The 25,031-nt window shown below is 38.1% G+C and overlaps 1 protein-coding gene across 1 annotated transcript in view; it reads right to left on the reverse strand.

Moving 5' to 3' along the window:
- Positions 1 to 25,031, reverse strand: part of OVCH1 (ovochymase 1) — a 52,798-nt gene that overhangs the window by 22,783 nt on the left and 4,984 nt on the right. The window contains 14 exon segments of the mRNA XM_038577916.1: positions 6,104 to 6,320; positions 9,134 to 9,173; positions 9,330 to 9,404; positions 9,406 to 9,464; positions 10,684 to 10,712; positions 10,714 to 10,763; positions 11,717 to 11,847; positions 11,949 to 12,050; positions 12,053 to 12,088; positions 13,086 to 13,234; positions 18,878 to 18,965; positions 20,895 to 21,084; positions 22,503 to 22,525; positions 23,212 to 23,307. Coding sequence (XP_038433844.1) covers positions 6,104 to 6,320; positions 9,134 to 9,173; positions 9,330 to 9,404; positions 9,406 to 9,464; positions 10,684 to 10,712; positions 10,714 to 10,763; positions 11,717 to 11,847; positions 11,949 to 12,050; positions 12,053 to 12,088; positions 13,086 to 13,234; positions 18,878 to 18,965; positions 20,895 to 21,084; positions 22,503 to 22,525; positions 23,212 to 23,307 — 1,285 coding nt within the window.

The following is a 25,031-nucleotide window of genomic DNA, read 5'->3' on the forward strand; positions in this document are numbered from 1 at the left end:
AGACATTTTTCACCATTTGATCTAACCCCATGTGGCTCTACCAACATGCACTAAGTTTAGTTCAGCCAGATGTCCCAAACACTCCCCTGTCTGGTGCCTTTGTGTGATCTCCTTGCTGGGAAGGTACACCACATATCCTAATCTATCTAAAGAGTTCCTAATTATGTATTGCCCCCTTCTTTTGGCCAAAAGATCCTTCTTTTGGATCCCCTACCAAATATCACCAAAGACTAGTTTTAAGTTAAGAAGACACTGAAGGGGGCACTTGGTGGGATGAGCACTGGGTGTTATGCTATATGTTGGCAAATTGAACTCCATTAAAAAATTTTTTAAAAAAGAAGGAAAAAAGAAAAAGTACAGTTTAATTTCACAGTAATGTTAAGAATACATGAAAAAAAAGGGGTGCCTGGGTGGCTCAGTCAACTAGTAGCTGACTTCAGCTCAGGTCATGATCTCAAGGTCTTGGGATCGAGCCCCACATCAGGGTCCCAGCTCAGTAGAGAGACTGCTTATCTCTCTCCCTCTGCCCCTACCCATGCTCATGCTTACTCTCTCTCTCAAATAAATAAATAAAATCTTTTTTTTTTTTTAAAGAATACATGAAAAAAACCCTACATTCATAATGAAGTAGCTTCTGGCCTATGTTTTACAGTTAAAAGTATCCAAACATTGTCTTATGGAATACATCTCAAATTGTATCATCTTTTATCAAATCACCAGAATCAATGGAACAGAGGTTTAAAAAGAGTGTCAGCTCACAAAACAGGTAAGACTCACCTATGGTGATACTTCTGAATATATGAGACATAAAGGACTGCTGGGTGTTGGCACTATTTTGTTTTGTGATGTGGGCACTAGTTCTTTGGGTGTTCCCTGTGTGCATCCTCTAACTATACATCTAAAATCTGCACACACTCAGGGATCCCTGGGTGGCTCAGAGGTTTAGCACTTGCCTTCAGCCCAGGGTGTGATCCTGGAGTCCCAGGATCGAGTCCCATATCAGGCTCCCTACATGGAGCCTGCTTCTCCTTCTGCTTCTGTCTCTGCCTGTCTCTCTCTCTCTCTCTGTGTGTGTGTGTGTCTCTCATGAATAAATAAATAAAATCTTTTTTAAAAATTTGCACACTCTTGACATATTTCAAAAGGATGTTAAAAAAAAAAAGCCTGAAATCAACATCCATTTATGTGCCACATCAAGATTTCCAGCTGAAGCAATATCTAAGGAGAGTCCCTCAACTGTCATAAATATTCTCTCACTTCAGCTTGGAGATTCCTTAACTTTTTCAAAACTGTTTCCTTAGGAAAAGTAAAGCTACTGAAATTATTTTTCAGTGCACTATATTCATAGGAGAAGTTTCTTAACACACATAGGCATCTTCTTTCTAGTCATAACCATGCTCATTTCAATTCTTTGCGTGAGGAGTCTGACTTATTCATGTGTTTCAATGTGCCTTTATTAAGGAAGCCTACTCAGGTAAAGTGCTTGGCAAGTACCTTGCAGATGGTAATGATTCCATAATGGTAGCCATTATTGCTGTTATTATCTGCTATGCACTCTAACAGAAGGATTAAACTTTATTTTCAAAGTCACCCTCTAAATTATTACTTGGTAGGAAGGAAACTTATTTCTTAAGGCCACTCTACTTCTCTGTGTAGGGGATGGTGTGCACAATAAAATGAAATAATAAAAATCACGGTATAGTTGATAATAGAGATCACAATTTCTAGTGAAGTCTTATGTAGACAGTCAGCAAATATCCTTTAATTTGGCAGAAAATACTGTGTAAAAAGCATGTGACAGAGCAACATACATGTGATGAGGCAACAAAGCCTGAGTTTTTTCAACAGTGGGATAATAGCTCAAAGTGGCAATTTATAGTTTTCCCCATACTCTCTTGCCCCTTGTTCATAACCAAGTTCCATTCCTTGTATCCTTAGGGTCTTATCCCCCATCCAACAATGGGACATGTGCCACTTCTGCTTTGGGAGAAAAAAAGAATCACTGCTCAATTACAGACAAAAAAAGTGGCTGAAATTGAAAAAAATTAGGTTTGGGACAGAAAGATTCTAATGTATAATTGCAAAGTGAATTTAGTCCCCCGAAGTAAGTTAAAAATCCCAAATGAGCACAGAGATCTGTGTGGACTCAGCAAAAGAAGAACACCAATTTTCCCTAAGTGTGGAACATTACCTGGGAACTTATTGCAAACACGAATCCTCAGGCCCCAGATAAGACTTACAGATTCAGAACCCCTCCAGGTGATTCTGGCATATGTTACGTTTGAAAACTAGTATTAAGGGCAGCCAGTTCCAGGCAAGCCATGGAAGGTGGCACAGTGTTGAACACCATTAGCGTGCTACCCAACCATGTCAGCTAGCCTGGCATCTGGGGACCTTCAGCAAAAAGAGGTCTCTCTCTGCTCCCAGACTTGGCATATCTCCCCAGCTGGCATATGCCACTTGTCAAACTTCCCTTCTCAATGGCTTTGGCTATGTAGAAGCCCCTTTCAAAGGGGGATGGAACCCTGGACGTCTACTAGGTCAACGAAGAAGAGGCCAAGAGAAACAAGTCCATGGAGGAATCAGCTGCTGAGTTCCCACAAAGGCAGGGCATGAGTGGCACACTGCTTTTGTTACTCCAGCCTATCAAACACATCTGGCATAAAGAGTCATACACTACAAGGAAGAGTTCCAAAAAAAACCATTTTTCTAGTGAAAGAAGTTAGGCAACCACGAAAAGTAAAGAGAAAATGAGGCACACAGATATTTTCTGTATTGCTATAAATAGAAAGCATTATGTTTTGTGCAAAAAATCATGAAATAATATATATGGTATATACAAATACTATAAAATATATGCCTGTGTGCCTAAATGTTAGTGGAAAATCAGTAATTAAAACATTCTTTAAAAAAAAAAAAACATTCTTAATACTCATCACTTCTAAAGAGGAAGGCTGGATTCACGAAATGGAAAGCGTAGTTTAGATTCTTGATAACTTTATTTAACTGCCTTTTCCCATAAGTAATAAGATTATAAAAGTCTTTTTAAAAAATCAAGAAATCACTGATGAAATTTCAAACAAATTCCTTTTGTGGTCAACTTAAATGGTTCACAAACATTTACAGCTGATTGTGTTTATTAATCTTAACTGACTCATCAAGTTGAATATCCACCTTATGAAGAATGGTTTTGCTATGGTCTGAATCTTTTTTTTTTTTTTTAAGATTTTATTAATGTATTCATGAGACACAAAGAGAGAGGCAGAGACACAGGCAGAGGGGGAATCAGGCTCCATGCAGCAACCCGATGTGGGACTTGATCCCAGAATTCCAGGATCATGCCCTGAGCCGAAGGCAGATACTCAACCACTGAGCCACCCAGGTATTCCACCCGCCTTTTTTTTTTTTTTTTTTTTTTACTTCATGAGAGACAGAGAGAGAGGCAGAGACATAGGCAGAGGGAGAAGCAGGCTCCCTGTGGGAAGTTGATCAGGACTCGATCCCAGGACCTGGGATCACGACCTGAGCTCAACCACTGAGCCACCCAGGTGCCCCACTATGATCTATATCCAGCCACAGGGTCTTGAATCACATAAATTCAAGAATAGACTATGCTATTTGACAAGGGAATCTGCCAAAACTTCCGTGCTTCAAGCTTCAATACTAATATTTGTCTTCTCCAACACATTAATTTTTACTAATTAATCAGCTATGGTCGAGGCTTCTTTTCCATGGTACATAAACATGAATTCTGATAGAATCACTATAAAATTGGCATCTCCAAGGGAGGAAGGCCTAGAATAAATGATGTGGTATTTGAGTTAGAAACATTCACATAAAGTCACGTTTAACTTAATGTAGGTACAGAAAGAAAGCTTTGTTTATAAAATGGGCTCGTGTGCATGGCTATATTTTCTAGCTCTGTCCACTGAGAGAACCTAGCATGATAAAACCCTAGTAGCAACTGGTACACCTGCCACTTAGATCTTAATTTCTTATACCATTCTCCCATAAAATAAACCAGGGCTCACTGGAGAAATGACTGATTCCAGGTCTGATCAGGGAATGTGTAAGATCAACCTGGAGCATTTCATAGTGTCACAAATGGGCACACATGAAAGATAAGAGGCCACCCTGAAAAAGCGGACCCTGGCCAAAGCTGGAAGAATCTAAGCAAAAGAACTTTAGTATTTTATGTAGTGTTATGCAGTGTTTTAAAATAAATACCCCTGAGTCCATACTGATTTAAACAAATTATTTAGCAAATAAATAGAGAAGAAGAGCCGTATCTCCCATACAGAAAAATTTCCAACTATTTATGTAGATACTCTCCACTCAAGGAGGTGGACCTTAATACCCAATGTCTCAAGTGCCATCTACCCTAAGTGACTTGCTTCCAAAGAGTAAGTGTGGGAAGGAGGAAAGTATGACTTTAGGATGGAGACACTTGTCAAATACTACTACAGCTGGTGCTCAAAGTTAATACCATCAGTGATAAATCATGCTGATAATGTATACTTGTGGGATGATACACTGAGAATGGCATATTACCCCTGTGGCTTTCCTCCTCCACCCTAATCCCAGTAAAACCATGAGGAAATATCAGACAAACTTCAACTGAGGAACCTTCTACAAAATAACAGATGAGTACTCCTCAAAACTGGTTAGATCATCAAGGAAAGTCTATGATACTTAGAGCCAAGAGGAGCCTTCCATGGCATGCTAAGTGTAACCTGGTATCCTGAGTGGCAGAGGGAACAATGATCACAAACACCCTGGGACAGGAGCAAGTGGAGTGTGTGTTTGAGCAAGGGGGCTGACCCACCGTGAGCAAGCAGGGCAGTGGTCAAGTTGGAGTCAGATAGACAGGAAGTGGTTCTTGGTCATGACTGTACATTGGAATCATCTGAGGAGTTAAAAAAAAAAAATCAGCATCCAGAACTCACCAACAGGTGACTGATTTAGGTAGTCTGGACTGCACATGAATGAATTACAGTTACACATAGTCATATGGTTTATCTATATATCATGAGGGTGAGAGCACGTCACAGAAAAAATTATAACTACAATTTTTTATGTTATCAAAATCAAGAAAAATCAAACAATATACAAGTTTTAGGGATTCACAGATAATTAAAATAAAGAAAGGAAAGATATCATAAATACAAAATCTAGCCTAGATACAATGTCTACCTTATGGCAAGGACATTGAAGGGTCTTAAGAAGCGTAAAGACCCTTCCCTAAACTGAATGGCAGGGATATACACACACATTTAATATTCTTTAGACCACATATATATTTTGTGCATTTTCATATCATGGCATAATTCATAAATTGAAAACATTTCAAAATATTCAAACATAATTTGAAACATCTTTAGTGAACTAAAAATTTTAGTTCACTAGTGACTAAAGGTGGTAGATTATCCTATTGTGCTCTCCACAGTTTTCAACCATTTTTTAAGAAAGACAACACGAAATCCAGAGGAAGTTGCACTGCATCTGGAATTACTGACAAACAGAACGATCAATTTTTAGCTTAAAGATGAAATTAAAGGACAATTTCACATGTAGGAAATACTATATGTGGAAGAAGAAACAGATTCACTTCTTGTTTTCTGGAACTCCAGTAAACTTAGAACAATAGATTTCTGCTACAGAGAAGCAGACTTGTTTGTTTAGAGATTTTATTTATTTATTCATGAGATACACAGAGAGAGAGAGGCAGAGGGAGAACCAGGCTCCCCTTGGGGAGCCCGATGTGAGACTCAATCCCGAGATTCCAGGACCACACCTTGAGCCAAAGGCAGACACTCAACTGCTGAGCCACCCAGGCATCCCCAGAGAAGCAGACTTGAGCTCAATAAAATAATCAGAGATTGCCATAAATGGGATGAGCAATTTCAAGGTTTGATGAACATTTCGCACACTGACATTGTTTAAATAGAGGTTAGATTGCTATGTAGAAAATTACTGAAAGATTCTTCCTTTGGAATTAGTCTGGATGACTTCACTAGTTAGACAATTATATACTTATGTCCTAGGCACAGTCTATAAATATAAGTGCTAAACACTTTATTAAAACATCATCCATTTTACTCACGATTGCACACAGTGGGCTGCTGTCAGAATCCAAGTGGGACTGAGGATGGCCCCTCTACACTGGTGACTACCTAGGAACCTCACACCCACTTGCCATGGCCAGCAGTGGGGACAGGCTTCTTCCCCATTTATAATTCTTCCGGAAAGCCACTGGAAACTAACTGGAGGGATGCCACAGATGCCTATAGCAAAGAAGATAAAATTAATGACCGATCCATCTGAAATTATAAAGAACACATGTATTCGATGGGATGACCACTGGGTGTTATACTACATGTTGACAAATTGAATTTAAATTTTTAAAAATGTTAAAAAAAAAAAAAAGAAGAAGAACACATGCCTCCCCCAATGGCTTGCAATAGCCAACAGTAGTAATTCAAAAATACCAGATGAGCTTTATAAAGATATCAACTCCCAAGACCCCACTTCTGAGGAATCTGTTTTTAAAAGCTTGCCCAGGAGTGTCTGGGTGGCCCAGTGGTTGAGCATCTGCCTTTGGCTCAGGTCATGATCCCGGGTCCTGAGATCAAGTCCCGCATAGGGCTCCCTGTGGGGAGCCTGCCTGTGTCTCTGTCTGTGTCTCTGCCTCTCTCCGTGTGTCTCTCAGGAATAAATAAATAAAACCTTGGGGGAAAAAATAAGCTTGCATAGATGACGCAATTGTTTAGCTGAAGCACTTTTTTTTTTCAAGATTTTATTTATTTATTTCTGAGAGACACACGGAGAGAGGCAGAGACACAGGCAGAGGGGAAGCAGACTCCCCACAGGGAGCCTGATAAGAGACTTGATCCCAGGACCCGGGACCATGACCTGAGCCAAAGGCAGATGCTCAGCCACTGAGCCACCCAGGTGCCCCAGCAATTGAGTTTTTAATTATTGGTCTATAGAATAATACTTATCCATTTAATAAATATTTTAGTGCCTGATATTGCCACACACTGTTCTAGATATAGGTGATTATCAGTGAACAGAACAGACAAAAATCTTGGCCCTCATGGAACTTATATTCTAGTAGGAAATTTTTGCTAGTTAACAGAGCATGCAAGGTTCTTCATTATATATCTTTGTTTCCTCTCTCTTATGGTATGAAACCATTTACCATCTTCAAACATGCCAAATGCACTCAGACATCCTAATGCCTTTCTCTTGTGTGTATTATCACTGGACTTAGCTCACTGTTCTTTTCTCCATGGAGACTGGCTTCCCCGTAAGAGGCAGACATTTTCTCCTATTAAAACTCCCTGTACCACTTTCTACTACAGCCCATCAGCTAGACCATATTCAATACATGGATATAGAACAATGAAAGATCATAGTTTTGACCAGATACTTCAGATTACAAGTTAAAATTTGTGTGCTAAAGTGAAACAAAACAAAAACTTTTGTTTTCTCTTTTTGCTTGAAAATGTGTAATCATATTAAATATGGAGTCTAGGAAGATATTTTAAATATTAAGTTTCACAGGTATAGATGACGACAAAGGATTGCTCTCTCTACCCCTTTCTTCCAATCATAAAGTTTATTTCTTCTTCCCTCTATTTTGTGATTCTATACACAAACCCAAACAAGATTCTGGAAGTTTCATGGATCTAAATATAAAATTCATTCTTCTTCACTGTGGAGTTATATCAATGTAAAATGAGGCTTTTCAAGAAAGAAAGATTAAACAGATTGTAACTACATGACCATCAACTCACCATATGGAATAGCTCTTACAGGATTGATTTTGGGAAGTGATATTGATCCAACTTGCTTTAGAAAGTTTATAGAGGAAACATTTTGTTTTCAACTGAAAATATTTAAAGTAGTCTACACCCGCTGACCTTACTTGCTTACCCTGGTCAATCATAAAACCACTCTAATGTCAATTTCACTAATACTATCTTTCCAATGCTAAATGCCAAGTTCCATAGATATGATTTATTATATATTTTTCAATATTCCTCATGTATCTGACTCTTAAGGATTTTTTCCTTCCTTGGCTTCATGAAATCACTCTGTTGATCTTCCTGATACATCATCTATGGCCATCTCTTCTCAATTTCAGTCTTTTTTCTAAGATCCTATCCTTCAGCCTGAAAAATATTCTACAAGATGCTGTTTATAAACTTATTACTATTCATTTGTATATATAGGGCTTCCACATTTCTCTCTTTAAGTCTCTTTTCTGAATTCTAGAACTAAGATTGCTAGATCTCTACATCTGGATCTCCCACAAGCTCATAAAACCCCACTTGTCTCAAATGGAGCCAAATGATTTCAACAATGAAGATGGTCTTGTCATGCTTCTCGGTATCATTTAGTGGCTCTACCATCCATTTTCCACTCACACAAGCATCCAAAAATCATGTTGGAATTTTTCTCCTTCATATATTACCTTTGCCAGAATATATCTGATTAGGGAATAGATCTAAAATAAATTCTCACAATGACTTCTTTACTACACTCCCTGCATGGAAATTTACCCCTAATCTCTATATTCCACATTACTACCAAGGTTTGAATCATGGCTCCACCTCTTAGCAGCCTTGCATCTTTGAGAAATGCTACTCAATCTCTCGTCCCTTATCTGTGAAAAGGAGAGCAATATATAAACCTCTTACATTTGTAAGGAGGAATAAATGTCATAATGCATGAGAAATGTATAGCTGATACCTGGTACAGAGCAAGTAATCGATAAATATTAGCTAGCTATCCTAGCACTCTGGTACAGAAAATTGAATGCCCTGAATCCATCATGATCTAACAGTTGCCTTTTTCATTCCCTCCAAAACTTGAACAATGTTGAATTATTTTCAGCTTTTTGTACATCAACCATTCTCTTCCACAGTAGGGTCTTTGCAGGTGATATTCCTTTTGTCTAAGTAAGGTTGCTTTGTTTTCTAGAATGACTAGAAAACTATTAGTCCTTCAAAACCCTGAAACATCCCAAAACAGTCAATCTCATTTCTGAATTACATTCTCTCATCTAAATTATCTACTTTCCATATAGGGTGTGTAGAGTCTTTTTTGATCATTTAGTGGATGTAGCTTCTTGGCATCACCTGAGGTTCTTGTGAAAGCACAGATTCCTGGGTCCCATCAGGGTGGGGTGAAGGAATCTGAATTTTTTTTTATTTTGCCATCAAGGTGATTCAAGCACCCTAATTTCAGGTACACATGGCTAAGTGATCTTCTGTATAACTATTTCACAAGCAAAAATCACTACTGTGCAAGTGCTTATACACACATGAGAGCAAAAAGGTGAATCCAGCCTCGAAGCCCTGAAAGTTATTATCACCATCACTTTTAAAATGAATCACCCAGCATGTTACTAGGACTGAATATTGGAGTAGGGTTCAAGATTCCACAGAGTTTAGCCATGAAAGTTTTAGGGAAGTTTGATTTACAGTTATACGTTTTTTAAAAAAATCAGAAAACAGAGGTAAAACACTATCTGTTTAATTTTTTTTCCAACAATTCTAGTTTTCTTCAACTTTGGTTTGTAGGCACACTTTTCCATTTCATGTGGCAATTAAACTAGTTTCAAGATACTACGTATTGTAATTTTATCGCACACAAGAACACCCTACGATAGGAAAAAGACATCTGAGCTTTAGTATGCATAGAAACTTCAATGATTAATACACGCAATGAGAAGAGGCGAGTTAAAGAAAATCCCAAACTTGGTATTCCTCCTTCCAAAGAGAACAAGGCTATATTTTATGTGAATAAGGAACACCCAAAATCTGCTTCACCTAAAGCCTACCCAACACAGGTCCCATTCTGCTGGATGAGGCGATTATGCCTCCACTAACCTGCCTTGAATATCTAAACAAACATTCCCGGCCAACCTATGTTCCTGGTCTTCAACCCACACTAACATTTAGCTAAGGGACAAATAGTGTGTATTAAGGAAATAATGACACAAGTGGAAGGGATGATTTTTTAGACTTAATAAATTGGTAGGTCAAAACTGAAAGTATATTTGAAGTTTTAGTTCCAAAAATTAACTTTTGGGGCCCCTGGGTGGCTCAGTGGCTGAGCATCTGCCTTTGGCTCAGGTCATGATCCCACAGTCCTGAGATTGAACCCCACATAGGACTCCCCATGGGGAGCCTGCTTCTCCCTCTGCCTATGTCTTTGCCTCTCTGTGCATCTCATGAATAAATAAATAAAATCTTTTTTAAAAACCCAAAAAACAAAAATTAACTTTTAAGATTTAAGCAGAAATTATAGCTTTGGTTTCTTCTTTTGGTTACTTTTCTTGGACATAAAAATATCAGCAATTGAAGAAATTAACACAGAAAGGTGTCAAAAAAAAAAAAAGTTACCTTAAATAACTGCCAAAAACGTACTCAGTGTTACTGTGGGAAAAGTTCATCCTCCAAATATTCTGAAACATTCTCCAAATTTTGCATGTTTCTGTTAAAAACCTTACTGGCGAATCCATTATTGGCTCATGGGTTAAAGCCAAGGTTTTCTGACACATAAGTTTCCAGAATAAGAAATCCTTATTCCCCTTTGACTTTGTGGCACCACAGGAAGCCAGTCTGTGTTGTAACTGCTCTCGTGCTTTTCAAATGGAATGTTACCCACCTAACTCAGGCTCCTTTTCTGGATCACCGTAAATCATAAATACAGTTTTGGCTAAATTCAGTAATAAAACCTTCAAATTCCAACTGTACAAATTAGAAACATAACCAGAGAAGTAGTCAAGGAATAGAAGAGATAAACTTTAAAAGCTTCCCTCTGCACATGAACAGGCCCTTAGTTACCCCCTCGTATTCCACTGATAGAAGTGTAAGTAATTGCAGCCTCTTTGGAGAGCAATTTGGCAATGACCATGAGGTTTAAATGTACAAACCCTTTGACACAGAAAGTCCACCTCTGGGAATTACATACATCCACATGTGCCCCAAAACACTGACACAGGATTGTACTAGCACTGTCGGTATGGGCAAAGGCTGGAAATCCACTAAATGTCTGTTAATAGGGAATTGGCTTCAGAAATTATGGAATATCACAATATAATTTTTATGCAGTTGTTAAAACAAGCTCTGTGGACTCATTTGGAAAGATCTTTGGGATATTTTTAAATAGAAAATGCACTGTGAAGCCATATAAATATCTGCAAGTTCATAAGGGCTCAGCATTTCTCTCTAGGGATACTCGAGATACTTACGAGTGTTTGCCACCAGGAGGCAGGATGGGAGTTAGAAAAGAAGAGAGCATACTTTTTTTTTTTTTTTTTTTAAGATTTTATTTATTTACTCATGAGAGACACACAGAGAGAAGCAGAGACACAGGCAGAGGCAGAAGCAGGCTCCCTGCGGGGAACCTGATGCAGGACTTAAACCCAGGACCCTTGGATCATGCCCTGAGCCAAAGGCAGACCCTCAACCACTGAGCCACCCAGGTGCCCAGGGTGGTGGTGTGGGGTACTTTTCATTGCACTGTCTTAAACTGCTGAAATGTTTCCAACAACCCATGTAGATCCATATTTAGATTCACAAATATATGGCAAATAGAAGTTCCTGGTCATAGTGGCCGTTTCCTAGTCCAGATGGACTAACTCTGCCTAACCAACACAGCTAAGCTCTTGAGGAAGTGAAGAGCTTCCCTAGTTGCTTACCCTGATAAAGTGTTTCTCTGGAGCACGAATGAACCAATGACACCTTACATTTGTGGGCTACAAGTCAGGATAATTAGCAGAGTGAATTGTCCCTCCTTCCACCAATACGGCCACACTCCCACAGCCTGAACCTGTGGAAGTGTCGGGGTCTTCAAAGTGAATGGTTGGAGACATTCCCTCTTCCTTACCCCCATACGAATAAAAATGTCAGAGAATTAAATATTTGAGACACCTGCTTCTGAGTTCTTCTGTGCAGCAGTAAAGGTCAGCTCAAAGCTGCTGTCGCTGTTTTCTATCTTAGAAACAAATGTAACTATGGCTTCATTGGTCTCTTCAGCAACGGTGAGGGCAATATGCCTCCACAGACCTTACCTTAAAAGGAAATGAAATAGAAATAGAATTAAAATGGCAGAAACTTCTATTTATTTTCCTAATATTATCTTCCAAGAACTCTGTTCTCAACACACCAAACTCTTTAGTGGTTACTTTTATTTTTCCACACTCTCTGTCAATGGTTTTATATTCCATTTGCTTTCTCAAACTCAGTCTCACATGTCTGAATTCTACTCATCCTTTAGGGCCTGACTCAAAGTCCAGTTCTTAAAAACTTCCCAGGGATCCCTGGGTGGCTTGGCGGTTTGGTGCCTGCCTTTGGTCCAGGGCGCGATCCTGGAGTCCCCAGATCGAATCCCGCGTCGGGCTCCCAGCATAGAGCCTGCTTCTCCCTCTGCCTGTGTCTCTGCCTCTCTCTCTCTCTATGTCTATCGTGAATAAATAAATAAATAATCTTAAAAAAAAAAAAAAAAAACTTCCCAAATACCCACTGAACTAAGAACTTACCTTTTCTGAATCACCACATTTCCTATGCTAGGTCATTTCCTACTTTATGGTACATCTTTAGTTAATTCATTGAAGTGTAATTTCATTACAGCAGAGACTTTTTTATTCTATTTTTCAAAGATTTTATTTATTTATTCATGAGTGATAGAGAGAGAGAGACAGAGACAGAGAGGCAGAGACACAGGCAGAGGGAGAAGTAGGCTCCATGCAGGGAGCCCGACATGGGACTCGATCCTGGGTCTCCAGGATCAGGCCCTGGGCTGAAGGCAGCACTAAACTGTTGAGCCACCTGGGATGCCCTGTTTTTATATAGTTCTGAGACCAGTGTCATTCAAAACTGTCACTGAACTTGAGAAAGGAATAGAGAAATCTCAGTAAATATGCTGATCATCGGTTTTTCTCCCACCACCCACACTCACCCCATCAAGAAAGGGACAGTAGATAAGATGTCTTATGGGCACAAATTCGATTCAGGTCCCTTTGCACATCTTTGGTTGTTTAGGTACTCTAACATGACAAGTAACAATACATGTAGCATACGTATTAATAGGCACACCACTGCTTGATTGTAAAGATATATAGTCATGGTCCCATCCAACTTGATTTTGTATGTCTAAGCTTCTAAATTTTATCAGGATAATTTTATCTTCTGGTACCATTATTTCCCACATACATAAGCTAGATAGGGGAAGGCAGAGAAAGTACAATAAATGGCACAATCAAGTGTGACAAATAAGATCTAGTATCTGGGCTTTAGCTCATAACTCACCAATAACAAAATTTTAAAGGCTATTAGAAGATAAAAGGCAATGGAAATCCTTAATGTGAGTGAGAATAATTTGTTTATGCTCAAATTGCCGCCATTTATCCAACAAACAGAGGAGTTGATTAGAGAATTGACAGAAACCACCCTTTGACTTTCATTCAGTTATAAAATGCTAGAATTTTGATCTACAAATTGAAGAATCTAAGATTCATCTCTTCGTTCTAAGTTAATAGTCTAATGGAAAATTCATAATGTTCACCCAGAAGTTGAATTATGGATCATGAATTATGGATTGACCGTGCTGCATACGTTAATGCCAACCAGCCACATCCTCCAAGGTCAGCCTGGGTCACAGTCCCTGCGGTTGCAATGTCCTGTCTCTACCTCCCAGAAAGGTCAGCTGTAGACCTTTTACTAACAACTTTAGAAACATGTCTAAACATTCCGAAAGAAGTCTTACATGATTTAACACATAACTCTGCCTTTATTTTCCTACATAAATTCATGTTATTAAAGAAACCCCAGCAGACCATAAATCCTCAGCGTCTTCCCTGTCTCACATTCATCCAAGTGCAAAGCAGTCTGGCCTGGAATCTAACCTGTCAGAACAAATTTCTAGAACTTGACAGTCTCTATCAACCACCTTAGACCTCTTAACAGTCTCACTGCCCTCTAAATAATAATGTTCAGGACTGCAGGAGTTACCCAATGTTTTAATGCCCAGTTTTTAAAAACCAAATGCAATATCACTTACTAAATATCTCCTTTCACCAGAAACTCCCTGCTTTGCTTTCTTAAGTCCATCATCTTGAACATCGATGTAAAAAGAGGCTGCCTAAAATATTATTAAAAAATCACTCTTAAAGCACTTCAATTCAGAGAGCAATAAGCTGTATAAAATATTATAAAGCTCACTTTTTTTTAAAGACACTTCAATTGAAAAAGGACTCCACACTTACCATCTTTCTTGAGATGTGTTATCCCCTCTGAAGTGGGCAGGGAGAAATTACTCCCTCCTACGCCAAATAAGAAAACTGTCATGCTATTAAAAGACTCATCACACCTCACACATAATGGGAAATATACTTTGGACTTTATGGCCCCAAAGGTAAACCTTCTCCTGTTCGACAAATTTGCTACCTCAAAATCTCTGTCTCAGATAGAAAACAGATTTCAAATCACCTGATTTATTGTTGGTGACTGCTGTGTTAAAAAGGATTCTGAAGTCTAGTCAAGCTAAGTGAGAGAGGGGTACCAAAATTAAGCACTGATTTACCTAATCAAATATTTATTGAGCATTATTGCATGCCAGGAACTGTTCTAGTCCCTAAGAAATGCAATGTCTCCCATGGGCCTGAAAGGAGGGACACCACTGAGTGTCCTGCATCTGCCATGTCTAAGAATCTAGCTACCTCCTAGCAGAATAAAGATAGGCTTGGAGAAACTGTATAACTTCTTCCTTCTTCACGTTATCCGTCTCTACCTTACCACTAATTAACTCCATCTGGAATTAATCCTTCTACCATTCTCAAGGCTCCTTAGCATAATGGAGAAATCACTAAGTACGGAAGTTGACTCCATATCTTATTACATTTCTAAAGCACATTCCGGCCCCCCCCCCACATTTGAAGGTTCTAAAATCAGAAGGGTCTTACTTACAATTACTTTTAATTACAATTAATTACAATTACTTACGATTCTGTTAGACTTACATGGAAACGATTCTTCCATAAAAGAATTATCTTGGGCCAGTCACCTAGGAGCACTATCAACTGCATGCTACTTAATTTTTCTGCCTGGGGTGTTTCAAACTATACTGGTGGTGGAAATTTTAGATTATAGACCTGCATAAGTATTAGCTTATGATTCAAATTCTCAGAGAATTTTTGCCCCTTCCTCCCTACACCCAATGTCAAGGTTGAGGCATGTAACTTTCCAAGTGAGTGGGCCTGTGCCTTATTTAGCTTTACACTGAAGGTATAGCCCTTGGTGTCCTATCTTTATATGGCAATCTCCCAATCTTGGGTATTTTTTATTCAGTTACAGATACATAAAATAATAATGAATTTTACAACTTTATTTTAGTCCTTACATGCTATTATAAATCTTAGCTATTTAATCTCGACCTCCTCCTCTAAACTTGAAGCAACTAAAACCTTATAAGTAATAGAAAGACATTTACTATAAATTTATTTAACTTTCTATAGGTAACCTGAAATTTTTTTGTTGCTTTTCCAGGAAAGCAATATTCATTTTCAAAGCTAAACCTTCTAAAAAAATAAAAATAAATTAATTAATTAAAAAGTAAAATAATAAAATAAAAATTAAAAAAAGCTAAACCTTCTTTATTTGTTGTGTTCTGATGAAACTTCCTTCATGTTTTTATGCATTTCTCTTGACTCACATCCCTTACTCTCTCTTCCCCTCATAAGCACAATCCTAACTCATCCCCCGCCAAACAAAATTAAAAAATCCTGCTTCTCTTGAACCCTGTCCTACTACCCAAAAGCCAAGTCCCATTTTCATCTTTCCCTTCACTGTTAACTCATTGAAAACAATAGCAGCTCCATCCCTCCAACAGGTCAAATACTCTCACGTTAATAATAAGTCTCTCTCTCTTACGATCCACATTTTCAATTTACTATCAAATCCTGTGGTTTCACCACACTTCACCATGGTTGCAAACATGGTCACTTGGACTATTGCAGTAACTGGTCTTTCAGCTCTTGGGTCTTTCCCATCTGATGTCTATTTTCTTTTCTTTTCTTTTTTTTTAAGATTTTATTTATTTATTCATGAGAGACACAGAGAGAGAGAGAGAGAGAGAGAGGCAGAGACATGGGCAGAGGGAGAAGCAGGCTCGTTATGGGGAGTCTGATGTGGAACTTGATCCCAAGACCCCTGGATCACGACCTGAATCAAAGGCAACCACTGATCCACCCATGCGCTTCTAATGTCTATTTCCATTACGACACCCAAAGTGATCCTTTTTAAATGTGTTAGATCATGTTCTTTGTCTGCTCAACATCCTCTGCTAGCTACACATCTTACAGTAAAATCCAACATCCCTCTTAGGTCCTGTAAGTCTGATCATACTACCCATGACCGCCCCCTCCCCACAGCCCCACCACTCAGCTCTAGCACTCTGATCAACCTGTTCCCCAAATATACCAAAAGTTTTCCTCTCTCACACATGACATCCCTTCTGCAAAGAATGTTTCTTCCCAAGATGACCCATAGGATTCTCTCCCTCATCTTATTCAAGTGTTTGTTCAAATATCATCTTTCTAGTGAGGTTTTCCCTGACCACCTTCCCTAATATTGCACCACCATCCATCTTTCTTGTGTTTTTCTGCATAGCACTTACCACTTCCTACTATTGTTTATAAAATTATTTGTATTATCCCCACTCTCCATTTTCCATCTTGCACCACAAAGGAATCATTTCAACTGTTTCATTCATTGCTATGTTTCTAGCACGTACAACAGTGCCTAACACATCTTAAAGTTTTGATAAAAATGTTTTGACTACTTGGTGAAGGAAAGATACCAAGTCTTCAACAATAACTTACTCAATTATGAATATAGCTCCTGATCCTGCAATTCTACTGAATTAGCTACTAAATTTTGAACTGCCATATCCAATGGCATTTTATCTGACCTCATTTTGACTTAATGTAATATCTAACACTTATAATACCCCCTTTTGCCTTGAAAGGCTATCTTGCAGAAATCTCTTCAATACTTCATTGTCTAAGTTGAATGGCAGGTTCTCTGTGTTTGAGGATAAACTGGCTGTCATCTGCATGTCCCTTAACCCAATGTATCAAAGCTTTCTATAACTTCACCCATAGCCACCCATGCTCTTCTCAAATACCTACTTATAAAGGAAATTCATTACTTCTGAGGAAGGCCATTAAGTCTTAGAGATCTCTCAAGTTAGAAACTACTTTATTTGGATTGAAATCTGCTTCCTCCTAATATCTACCCTTATTCTCAGCTCTGCACTTCATTAGAACAAGTCCAATTCTGTTTCTATAGTGGCTCCTCAGGTAAATTCCTTCCTCCTCTCAAGTCTTTGGATCAAAACCACTCCTGGTTCCTTCTATCATATCTCCCAAGATATTGTTTCAAATTTCTTTCCATGTTAGCTACTGTCCTTCAGATAATTTCCAGCTTATCGATGTCCCACTCTAAAGATTATACCTGGAGAACCTTCCCACTCCCGCTACCCAGAACTCTAATAAAACAGAACTCTCCCTCTTGTTCTAGATGCTATTTTTCTAAAAGTTTAATCAAATATGGCAAACACCTTATTGGTATTATATTACTACTAGGTTGATACACAGAAAGTCAACTTAGACTTTTAAGCCATTTAAATATGGGGCTTCAATTAAGCCATACCATTCCCCCTCTATACTTAAAACAAACATTTACAGTCATTGCACATTCATTTTATAAATTATAATCTTGCCACCATTTTAGCTTCCCATTGCTTATGGCAAAAAACTAAGCTGCTTCTCATGGAATTTAAGGTGTTCTACAATTAAGACCTAACCAGAAGTTTTCTCTTCATTGTCCGCTGCTACACCACTTCTTATTTATGCTAATATTGCTCTCCAGCAGGTCTGTGACACACACTCTCTGAGCAACCATAATATCTCTACCTCCCTTGAAGTGCTTACATGTAATTCCCCCTGCCTGGATGATCTTTTTTGCAATCTCTTAGATACTAGAGCTACAAAAGACTTTATGAGCTTCAAAATTGTAACTATCCTTCAATGCCTGAGTCAATACTACCCCCTTCACTAACACATTTCATATTCTCAATCTCTTGCAGCCATATGATAAATACACTGCACAAACGACTGTAACAGGAATTAGTCTCTCTATTTCCCATAAGATCACCCTATACCTGAGCAATGTGGATTATAAAGCTTATTTGATCTTGTTTTATAGTATGGCTCTTTTTGTCCAGTTCTTTCTTCTTTCCAGATAATAACTCATAGAACTGTGATCTACCTTTGCATACCTTTCAATGCTCGTACAAGGTTTAAAATTAATTTACGACACTTGAGGAAGTGAAATACTTGCAAAATTTATTTCTAAAGCTTAAAGAGATCTTTAGCCATAGAGGGTACAAGTTATGTAGAAAAAATTTAAAAACACTGAAGCTTATAGATCATGAGCTATTTTCTACTTTCTAGGCAACACTTAACAAAATATTACCATTATTACAGAAATAAGTAGGAAAAGATTAATCACTAAATTCCCATAACAATCCACTACCAGATGCTGTTAATGTTGGATATTTGAATACATCAATTCAGGTAAGCTCCAGTCTTAATACTTCATGTGTTGACGATCTGTATTAGTGGGTATCAGAAATACCAGTCAGCAAATACTTGCTAACCAGAAAATATCAGATGAAATTTATAGACTTTTATGTCAATCAGCTTGAGAAATAGATACTAGATAAAATTGCCAAAATATAACCCCTTAAATGGCTTGATTTTGGGGGGATCCCAAGAATCATTCCTACCTTGGATACATACCAATTATGAGAACAGCTGCCTTCTTTGGAATGGGGATAATGAATTTTCCCATTTTCTCCAAATAACACTATTCCTTGAGATTCACAAGCTCTCAAAATGTAGAAAAAAGCTGATTATTTACCTCAGCTATGAACAGAATTTCAAGACATATGGTACAGTTAGCTTGAAGCTATGTAATTTATATTTATGGGAATGCATGTTTTTAGATGCTATGACCTCAGACTTTGCTGAGAAAAATTTTAAATCATAATGTTCTTTTCTTTATCCGAGTTCTTCAGATTTAACATTTCTTTATCCAGTTTTTTGAAATCATGAGTCACACTGAGGCTTCAAATTTATAGTATATGGAACTACTATGGCTTTTCCCTCCGTCTCTCACTGGGAAACCCTGGGTTATAATAAAATACCTTTGTATAAAAACACTAAAGTAAAAAGACACAAATTTTAGCAATGACATGGCAAGTCTCTATCATGCACTCAGAAATTTCAGATTCCAGTGTCACATTTTAATTGTTGGAAGCGAGGAAAAAATAGGCAACTATGGGATGAGAAGCTTAGATGATGTTTAGGAAGCATTTAAATAAACCATCCCATTCTGCTATTCACTTGACTGTAGAATTAATTGTTACTGGCTGATTTCACTGCCCTTTGAAAATACTGTTATCATTAACCTTTGTTCAGGGCTTGTTAATCTTTTTAACCTTCTCTTCCAGGTGATGAAAACTGAATAGAATTGCTACCAGGAGAGAATTTCCCTGCGCAGTAATGACAATGAACAGGACACTTTCACTCTAACACCTAAATGAGAGGGAGTAGAGAGCCTGCCCTAGCCAGAGGTAGCTCTGGTGGTCAGTTGGACCAGTGACAGTGGTGCCTCTCAAATCATCGGTGAGGTGGCTGATCTTGGACTACAATGAGGGAGGGCTGGTGGGATGGAGAGAACACTATGTTCTGATGCTCTGGGCCCTGACCTTGAAGAAATTGGTTCTTGTACCAAACTGCTTGTTCTTGTAAGTCACGTAACTTCACAACTCTCTACTCTGCAGTGACTGCCCCCTTGCTTGGCAAACCTTCTGGTCCCTCGGAACTGAGCCCCTCAGATCTCTCCTAGTTGCTCTGACAGCTCTCAGGGCACAACCGCACTTCACCTTTTGTCACAATGGTCAATTTACTCCTTTGTCTTTCCAACTAGTAGGAAATTTCCTTGAGGATGGGTTTAGCATCTCTAGGCTCACATTTGTTTTCCTAATCTAGATTTTTAGATTTTTAGTGCTGCAAAACAAAAATAACTCTCCAAAGCCTCTCTTGTTTTTCCCACTGTTGCCAAATAAAATTACCAAAGGTATACGAGAGAAATGGGAGAGGAGTAATTTATTTTAAGTGCTCTAAACTAGCATAGAAGAAAAAGATATGTCAACTGGATGAATGAAGAAAGAATCCTTTCTCAAAGGTTATTTTTTAAACCTTACAAATACAAAAAGATGATCCATATTTCATGAAAATCTACACGAAAATAAACTTGAAGCTTTAGGTTATGTCCAAGTTGAGTTCAAGTTAAGTTGAAAGATATTGGGAAAAAAAAAAAAAAAAGAAAGATAGTGGGGCACCTGGGTAGCTCAGTGGTTGAGCATCTGTCTGCCTTCAGTTCAGGGTGTGATCCCAGAGTCCTGGGATCCACTTCCACATTGGGCTCCCCACAGGGAGCCTGCTTCTCCTTCTGCCTATGTCTCTGCCTCTCTCTCTGAATCTCTCATGAATAAATAAATAAAATCAGGATAGATAGATAGATAGATAGATAGATAGATGGAAATAAAGATATCGGTTCACATGATTTTAGGGATTTAAGTTCGTATACATTGGATTAGGAATTGAAAACCAGACACATTCGTGCTTTTAGAGCTTAGTTCTGTTATATCTGCAACATATCAGAGTAACTACCCTTGAAATAAACATGATCAATTTTTGATTTGATCATGAATGAAAGGAGGAAGAATGAGTTCGCAGAAATTACATCTACCTGTGCATATGTTCTGAGTCATAAAATCCATCAACTCAAACACCTTGGAGAAAATGCCCAGAGATGCCCTTCTATGTTTTTTTCTTAAAGAAATCCAATCTCTAGTCCAACCAGCTCTCCAGGAACTTATCCCAGCAAGGACCCAGATTCCACTGTCTCTTCTACAAACAAATGGACTTCCAGAGTCTCCCTTTTATAGAACAGAAAAAGAAAAGAACTTGAAAATATTCACAAATTTAAAATGTTTTAGCAGGCCCACACACAACAGCACTTATCTCAAAGAGAGAAGTAGTAGAGGTATACATGCCCACTGGTTACTGTCTATATATATATTTTGTCCTTTTTATCTCTTCACATTAGTTTCAAGGTATAGTCCTTTTGCCCATATGTAACCTCCTTCTAATTATTGCCTGCAATCTTGTCAAGCTAACAATTTCTCTCTTGCCCCTACTTAATTGGGGGGAACAACCATGTACATTCCAAACCAATGGAAGGAAGAGGAGGAATTTACAGATACAGACTTCTACTATAGTTTGCCATCTATAATCGCTATAAGAGACTGGGTCATATCTAAGCCTATAGCACCAGTGAATAGAGTCCCAAAGTTCATGAATGGCTGAAGACTCTGAGAATAGAATGGAAGCCTAATTTTGTCCCAGGGGCTATATGTAAAGGACTGTTGGCTCTCAGACTAGAGGATAAAGAACCCATAATTTTAGGATCCTTTCTTTAAAACTCCTTCACAATAGGGATGCTTCAGGGTGGCTCAGCAGTTGAGTGTCTGCCTTCAGCTCAGGGTGTAATCTCGGGTCCTGGGATCAAGTCCCTCATCAGGCTCCCTGAATGGAGCCTGCTTCTTCTCCCTCTGCCTGTGTGTCTGCCTCTCTCTCTCTCTCTCTCTCTCATGAATAAATAAATAAAATCTTAAAAAAATAAAATCAATTTAAAAATCCTTCATAATAATGTGTTTTTTTGAGAAAATGTGTCAATCCTGTGTCAGACTAAACCCTCTTCAAAAAGGCATAGAATTTGAGTCCTTAATCCAAAAAATGATTATTTCTCAAGGATGCAGATAAGATAAAGCATCCTTAATCTACCTGTGTTCCAATTTATAAAGTGGCATCATTAAACATTTCTATCTCCTCCCTTTGAAACTCTTTCTGGTGCTTGTCCTGTTATCACCACCCCTTTCTCCCTCCATCCCTAGAACAAAAGTCAAAACTTCTTCCAACAGATAATTTTAGGGAGCTTCCCATAGTAGTTTCAAGCTACTTGTTGGGGAAGAATAAAGACTCCTTGCTCCTCCAGTTTAAAAAAGAAAATGTCTTTCCAAGAATATTATCTTCTCCATCTAAAACTTAAAACTCCTGCCTTTCCCAAATTGGTCTCTCATTCCACTCTCTATCTTGTGAGGATCAGTCTTCTTTGTAAGTTGCTGTGTCAGTCTTGGGAGGTCATTCACATGTTTTACCCAACAATTACTATAGCTATGCCATCTTTGGTCAAATTCTGTGTAAGCATTGCATTCTGCATTAAAGGCTTTTAAAAAAAAATCACACACACACACAAAAAAAACAACAAAAGGAATGAAAGTGGAATGAAAACTTATAGGATGTTTGAATATTCTGATGCTATGGAGACAGACTGATCAGTTAGTCAACAGTTAGTCAATTGTTAGTCAACAGTCAACAGTTGTCGTCACTGAAACAAATCAGTAAGAACACTACAAGTATAAAACTACTTCAAATATGATTAATCACAACGTGGAAGTCACTTTTTAAGGTGTGAATTATATTCTTTCCTAAAATCAGATATATGACATTTTATAAAAATTGGTAGATTTTTAAAGGTAACATAGGCAACTGTATCTTTTCTGATCATATACTTGAAGTTTCCCTAAGAGAGAAAACTTTAGTCAATAAAGTAGTATTTTATGAAATTCTTTATTGTAAAAAAAATCACAATATTAAAGACAAGCAAGCTTATGATTATTACTATTTACTGATTATCCCTTTACTATATTCTTTTTCATCTGTCATAGTTACCATTGGTTTTCTTTTTCTGACACACCTAACCAAAATGGGCTGCAGGAGAATTTTTATGTAGAGCCTTAAGTATAGTCATTTTTATGGGGAAGACAACAGAAATTCTCATTGGATCATACAGTTTTCTCGGGCGGAGAAAACAAAACCAAAATAGGGTAAATGTATTACTCATGGCCAATAAAATTCCTGCTTTTCTTTTTTTTTTAATTCCTGCTTTTCATGGGCAAAGAAATCTAGAAGAGCTATTATTATATCCTTTTGATGTCTCTTACTCTCTGAGATCTTGCACCATCCACTGGTCATACAAAGAATCCCTGCTTCAAATTTATCATCTCTCTGGGGAAGACAGATTGGCTGAAGAGCAGTTTCTGGAAAAACAACAATAACAGAAAATTATAAGGTTCATAGACAGAGAAGTTGAATATATTTGGAGAAATAACATCCAGTTGATTTCATAGCTTCTACGCTTTCTCCCTAAGTGTAATATTGATATAGAGTTTTAAATTTTCCCCTTTCATAAAAAAACTATTTCATATTTATGCAAATTTAGAAAAATGCAGATAAAGTAAAACAAGGAAGAACATGCTCCAGTGTTATACACACCACCACGATCCTCCAAAACTACTAACATATTCAGGTAGACCCTTGCTCTTAAAACTTCTTTTTTCTTTTTTTTAATTTATTTATGATAGTCATACAGAGAGAGAGAGAGAGAGAGAGAGAGGGGCAGAGACATAGGCAGAGGGAGAAGCAGGCTCCATGCACCGGGAGCCCGACGTGGGATTCGATCCCAGGTCTCCAGGATCGTGCCCTGGGCCAAAGGCAGGTGCTAAACCGCTGCGCCACCCAGGGATCCCCAACCTTTGCTCTTAAAGGATAGTCTTCTCTAAGAGTAATTGAGTCCTACTATGTGGCAAGCACTTTTCTAGACCTCAGTGAATTAACAGAAAGATAAATCCCTTACATACAAAAGTGTGTGTTGGGGAAGCAAGAAAGCAAACAATAAATAAAATAACTTCATTGGTTGTTAGGTAACCGCTCTGGAAAAATCAGAGTAGGGTAAAGAAGATTCAAAGTCTGGGAATTAGGGAGGATGGCATGGGAAATGTAATTTTAAATATGATAGTCATGGCAAGAGTCATTGAGCAGATGAAATTTGAATAAAGCCTTAAAAAGCTGAAGGAAGGAAGGAACCATGCAGTTATCTGAGCATAAATCATTTGAAGAAGAGAATGGAAAGTCCCAGTAATGGCATCATGTTATACATGCGTGAGGAATAGTTGGCCACAATGGCTGGAAAATTTAAGAAAAAAATAGTGAAAAAAACAGTACACACAATAGATTAGATGTAGAGCTAGGAGGACAGAGACATCAATGCAAGAACATTGATTTCCATCTGTGTGTAATGAAGAACCATTGAAGTGTTTTGAAAAGAGTAACATAAAAAAAGGAGTAACATAATATAACTTATGTTTCAAAAAGTATTAGTCTAGTTGTTGGGTTATGCATGCAAAAGAGGAAGTTAAAGACAATTTATGAGACTATTAAAATTAGCCTAGACAAGAGAGAATGGTAGCCTGGAACAGATGTTAAGAGCATAGAGAGTGAGGCAGAAGCAACAGGACTTTTCTGGAAGAAAGAATCATCAATGTGAGAGAAAGAGGAATCAAGACCCAAGGCAAAGTGTTTACCTTACACAGCTGGAAAGATGGAGTTGTCATTAATCAAAATGGAAAGCTATGGGTAAGGAAGATTTAGGATGTAGAGGATAATCAAGATTTTGTTTTAAACATATTAAGTTTGAGATGCCTATTAGCTATCCAGGTGGATGGCCAGTAGACAGTTAGCTATACAGCTTCTAGTAATCCGAGCAGCATATGTAATACGAAGAAACCTGGGTTAGATAGACAATATTTGGGATACATCACGCAGATGGTATAAAGCCTTGATCCTGGATTAGAACACTTAAGGAGTGAGGACAAAAAGAGAAGAGGTCCAAGTGCTGAGCATACCTATAATAAGAGGACACAAAGAAGAGGAGATATCATCCAAGAAGCCTAGGAAAGGGTGAAAAAAGAGGTAGAAGGAAAAC

This window comes from Canis lupus, chromosome 27 (genome assembly GCF_011100685.1).
Source record: "Canis lupus familiaris isolate Mischka breed German Shepherd chromosome 27, alternate assembly UU_Cfam_GSD_1.0, whole genome shotgun sequence".
NCBI lineage: Eukaryota > Metazoa > Chordata > Mammalia > Carnivora > Canidae > Canis > Canis lupus.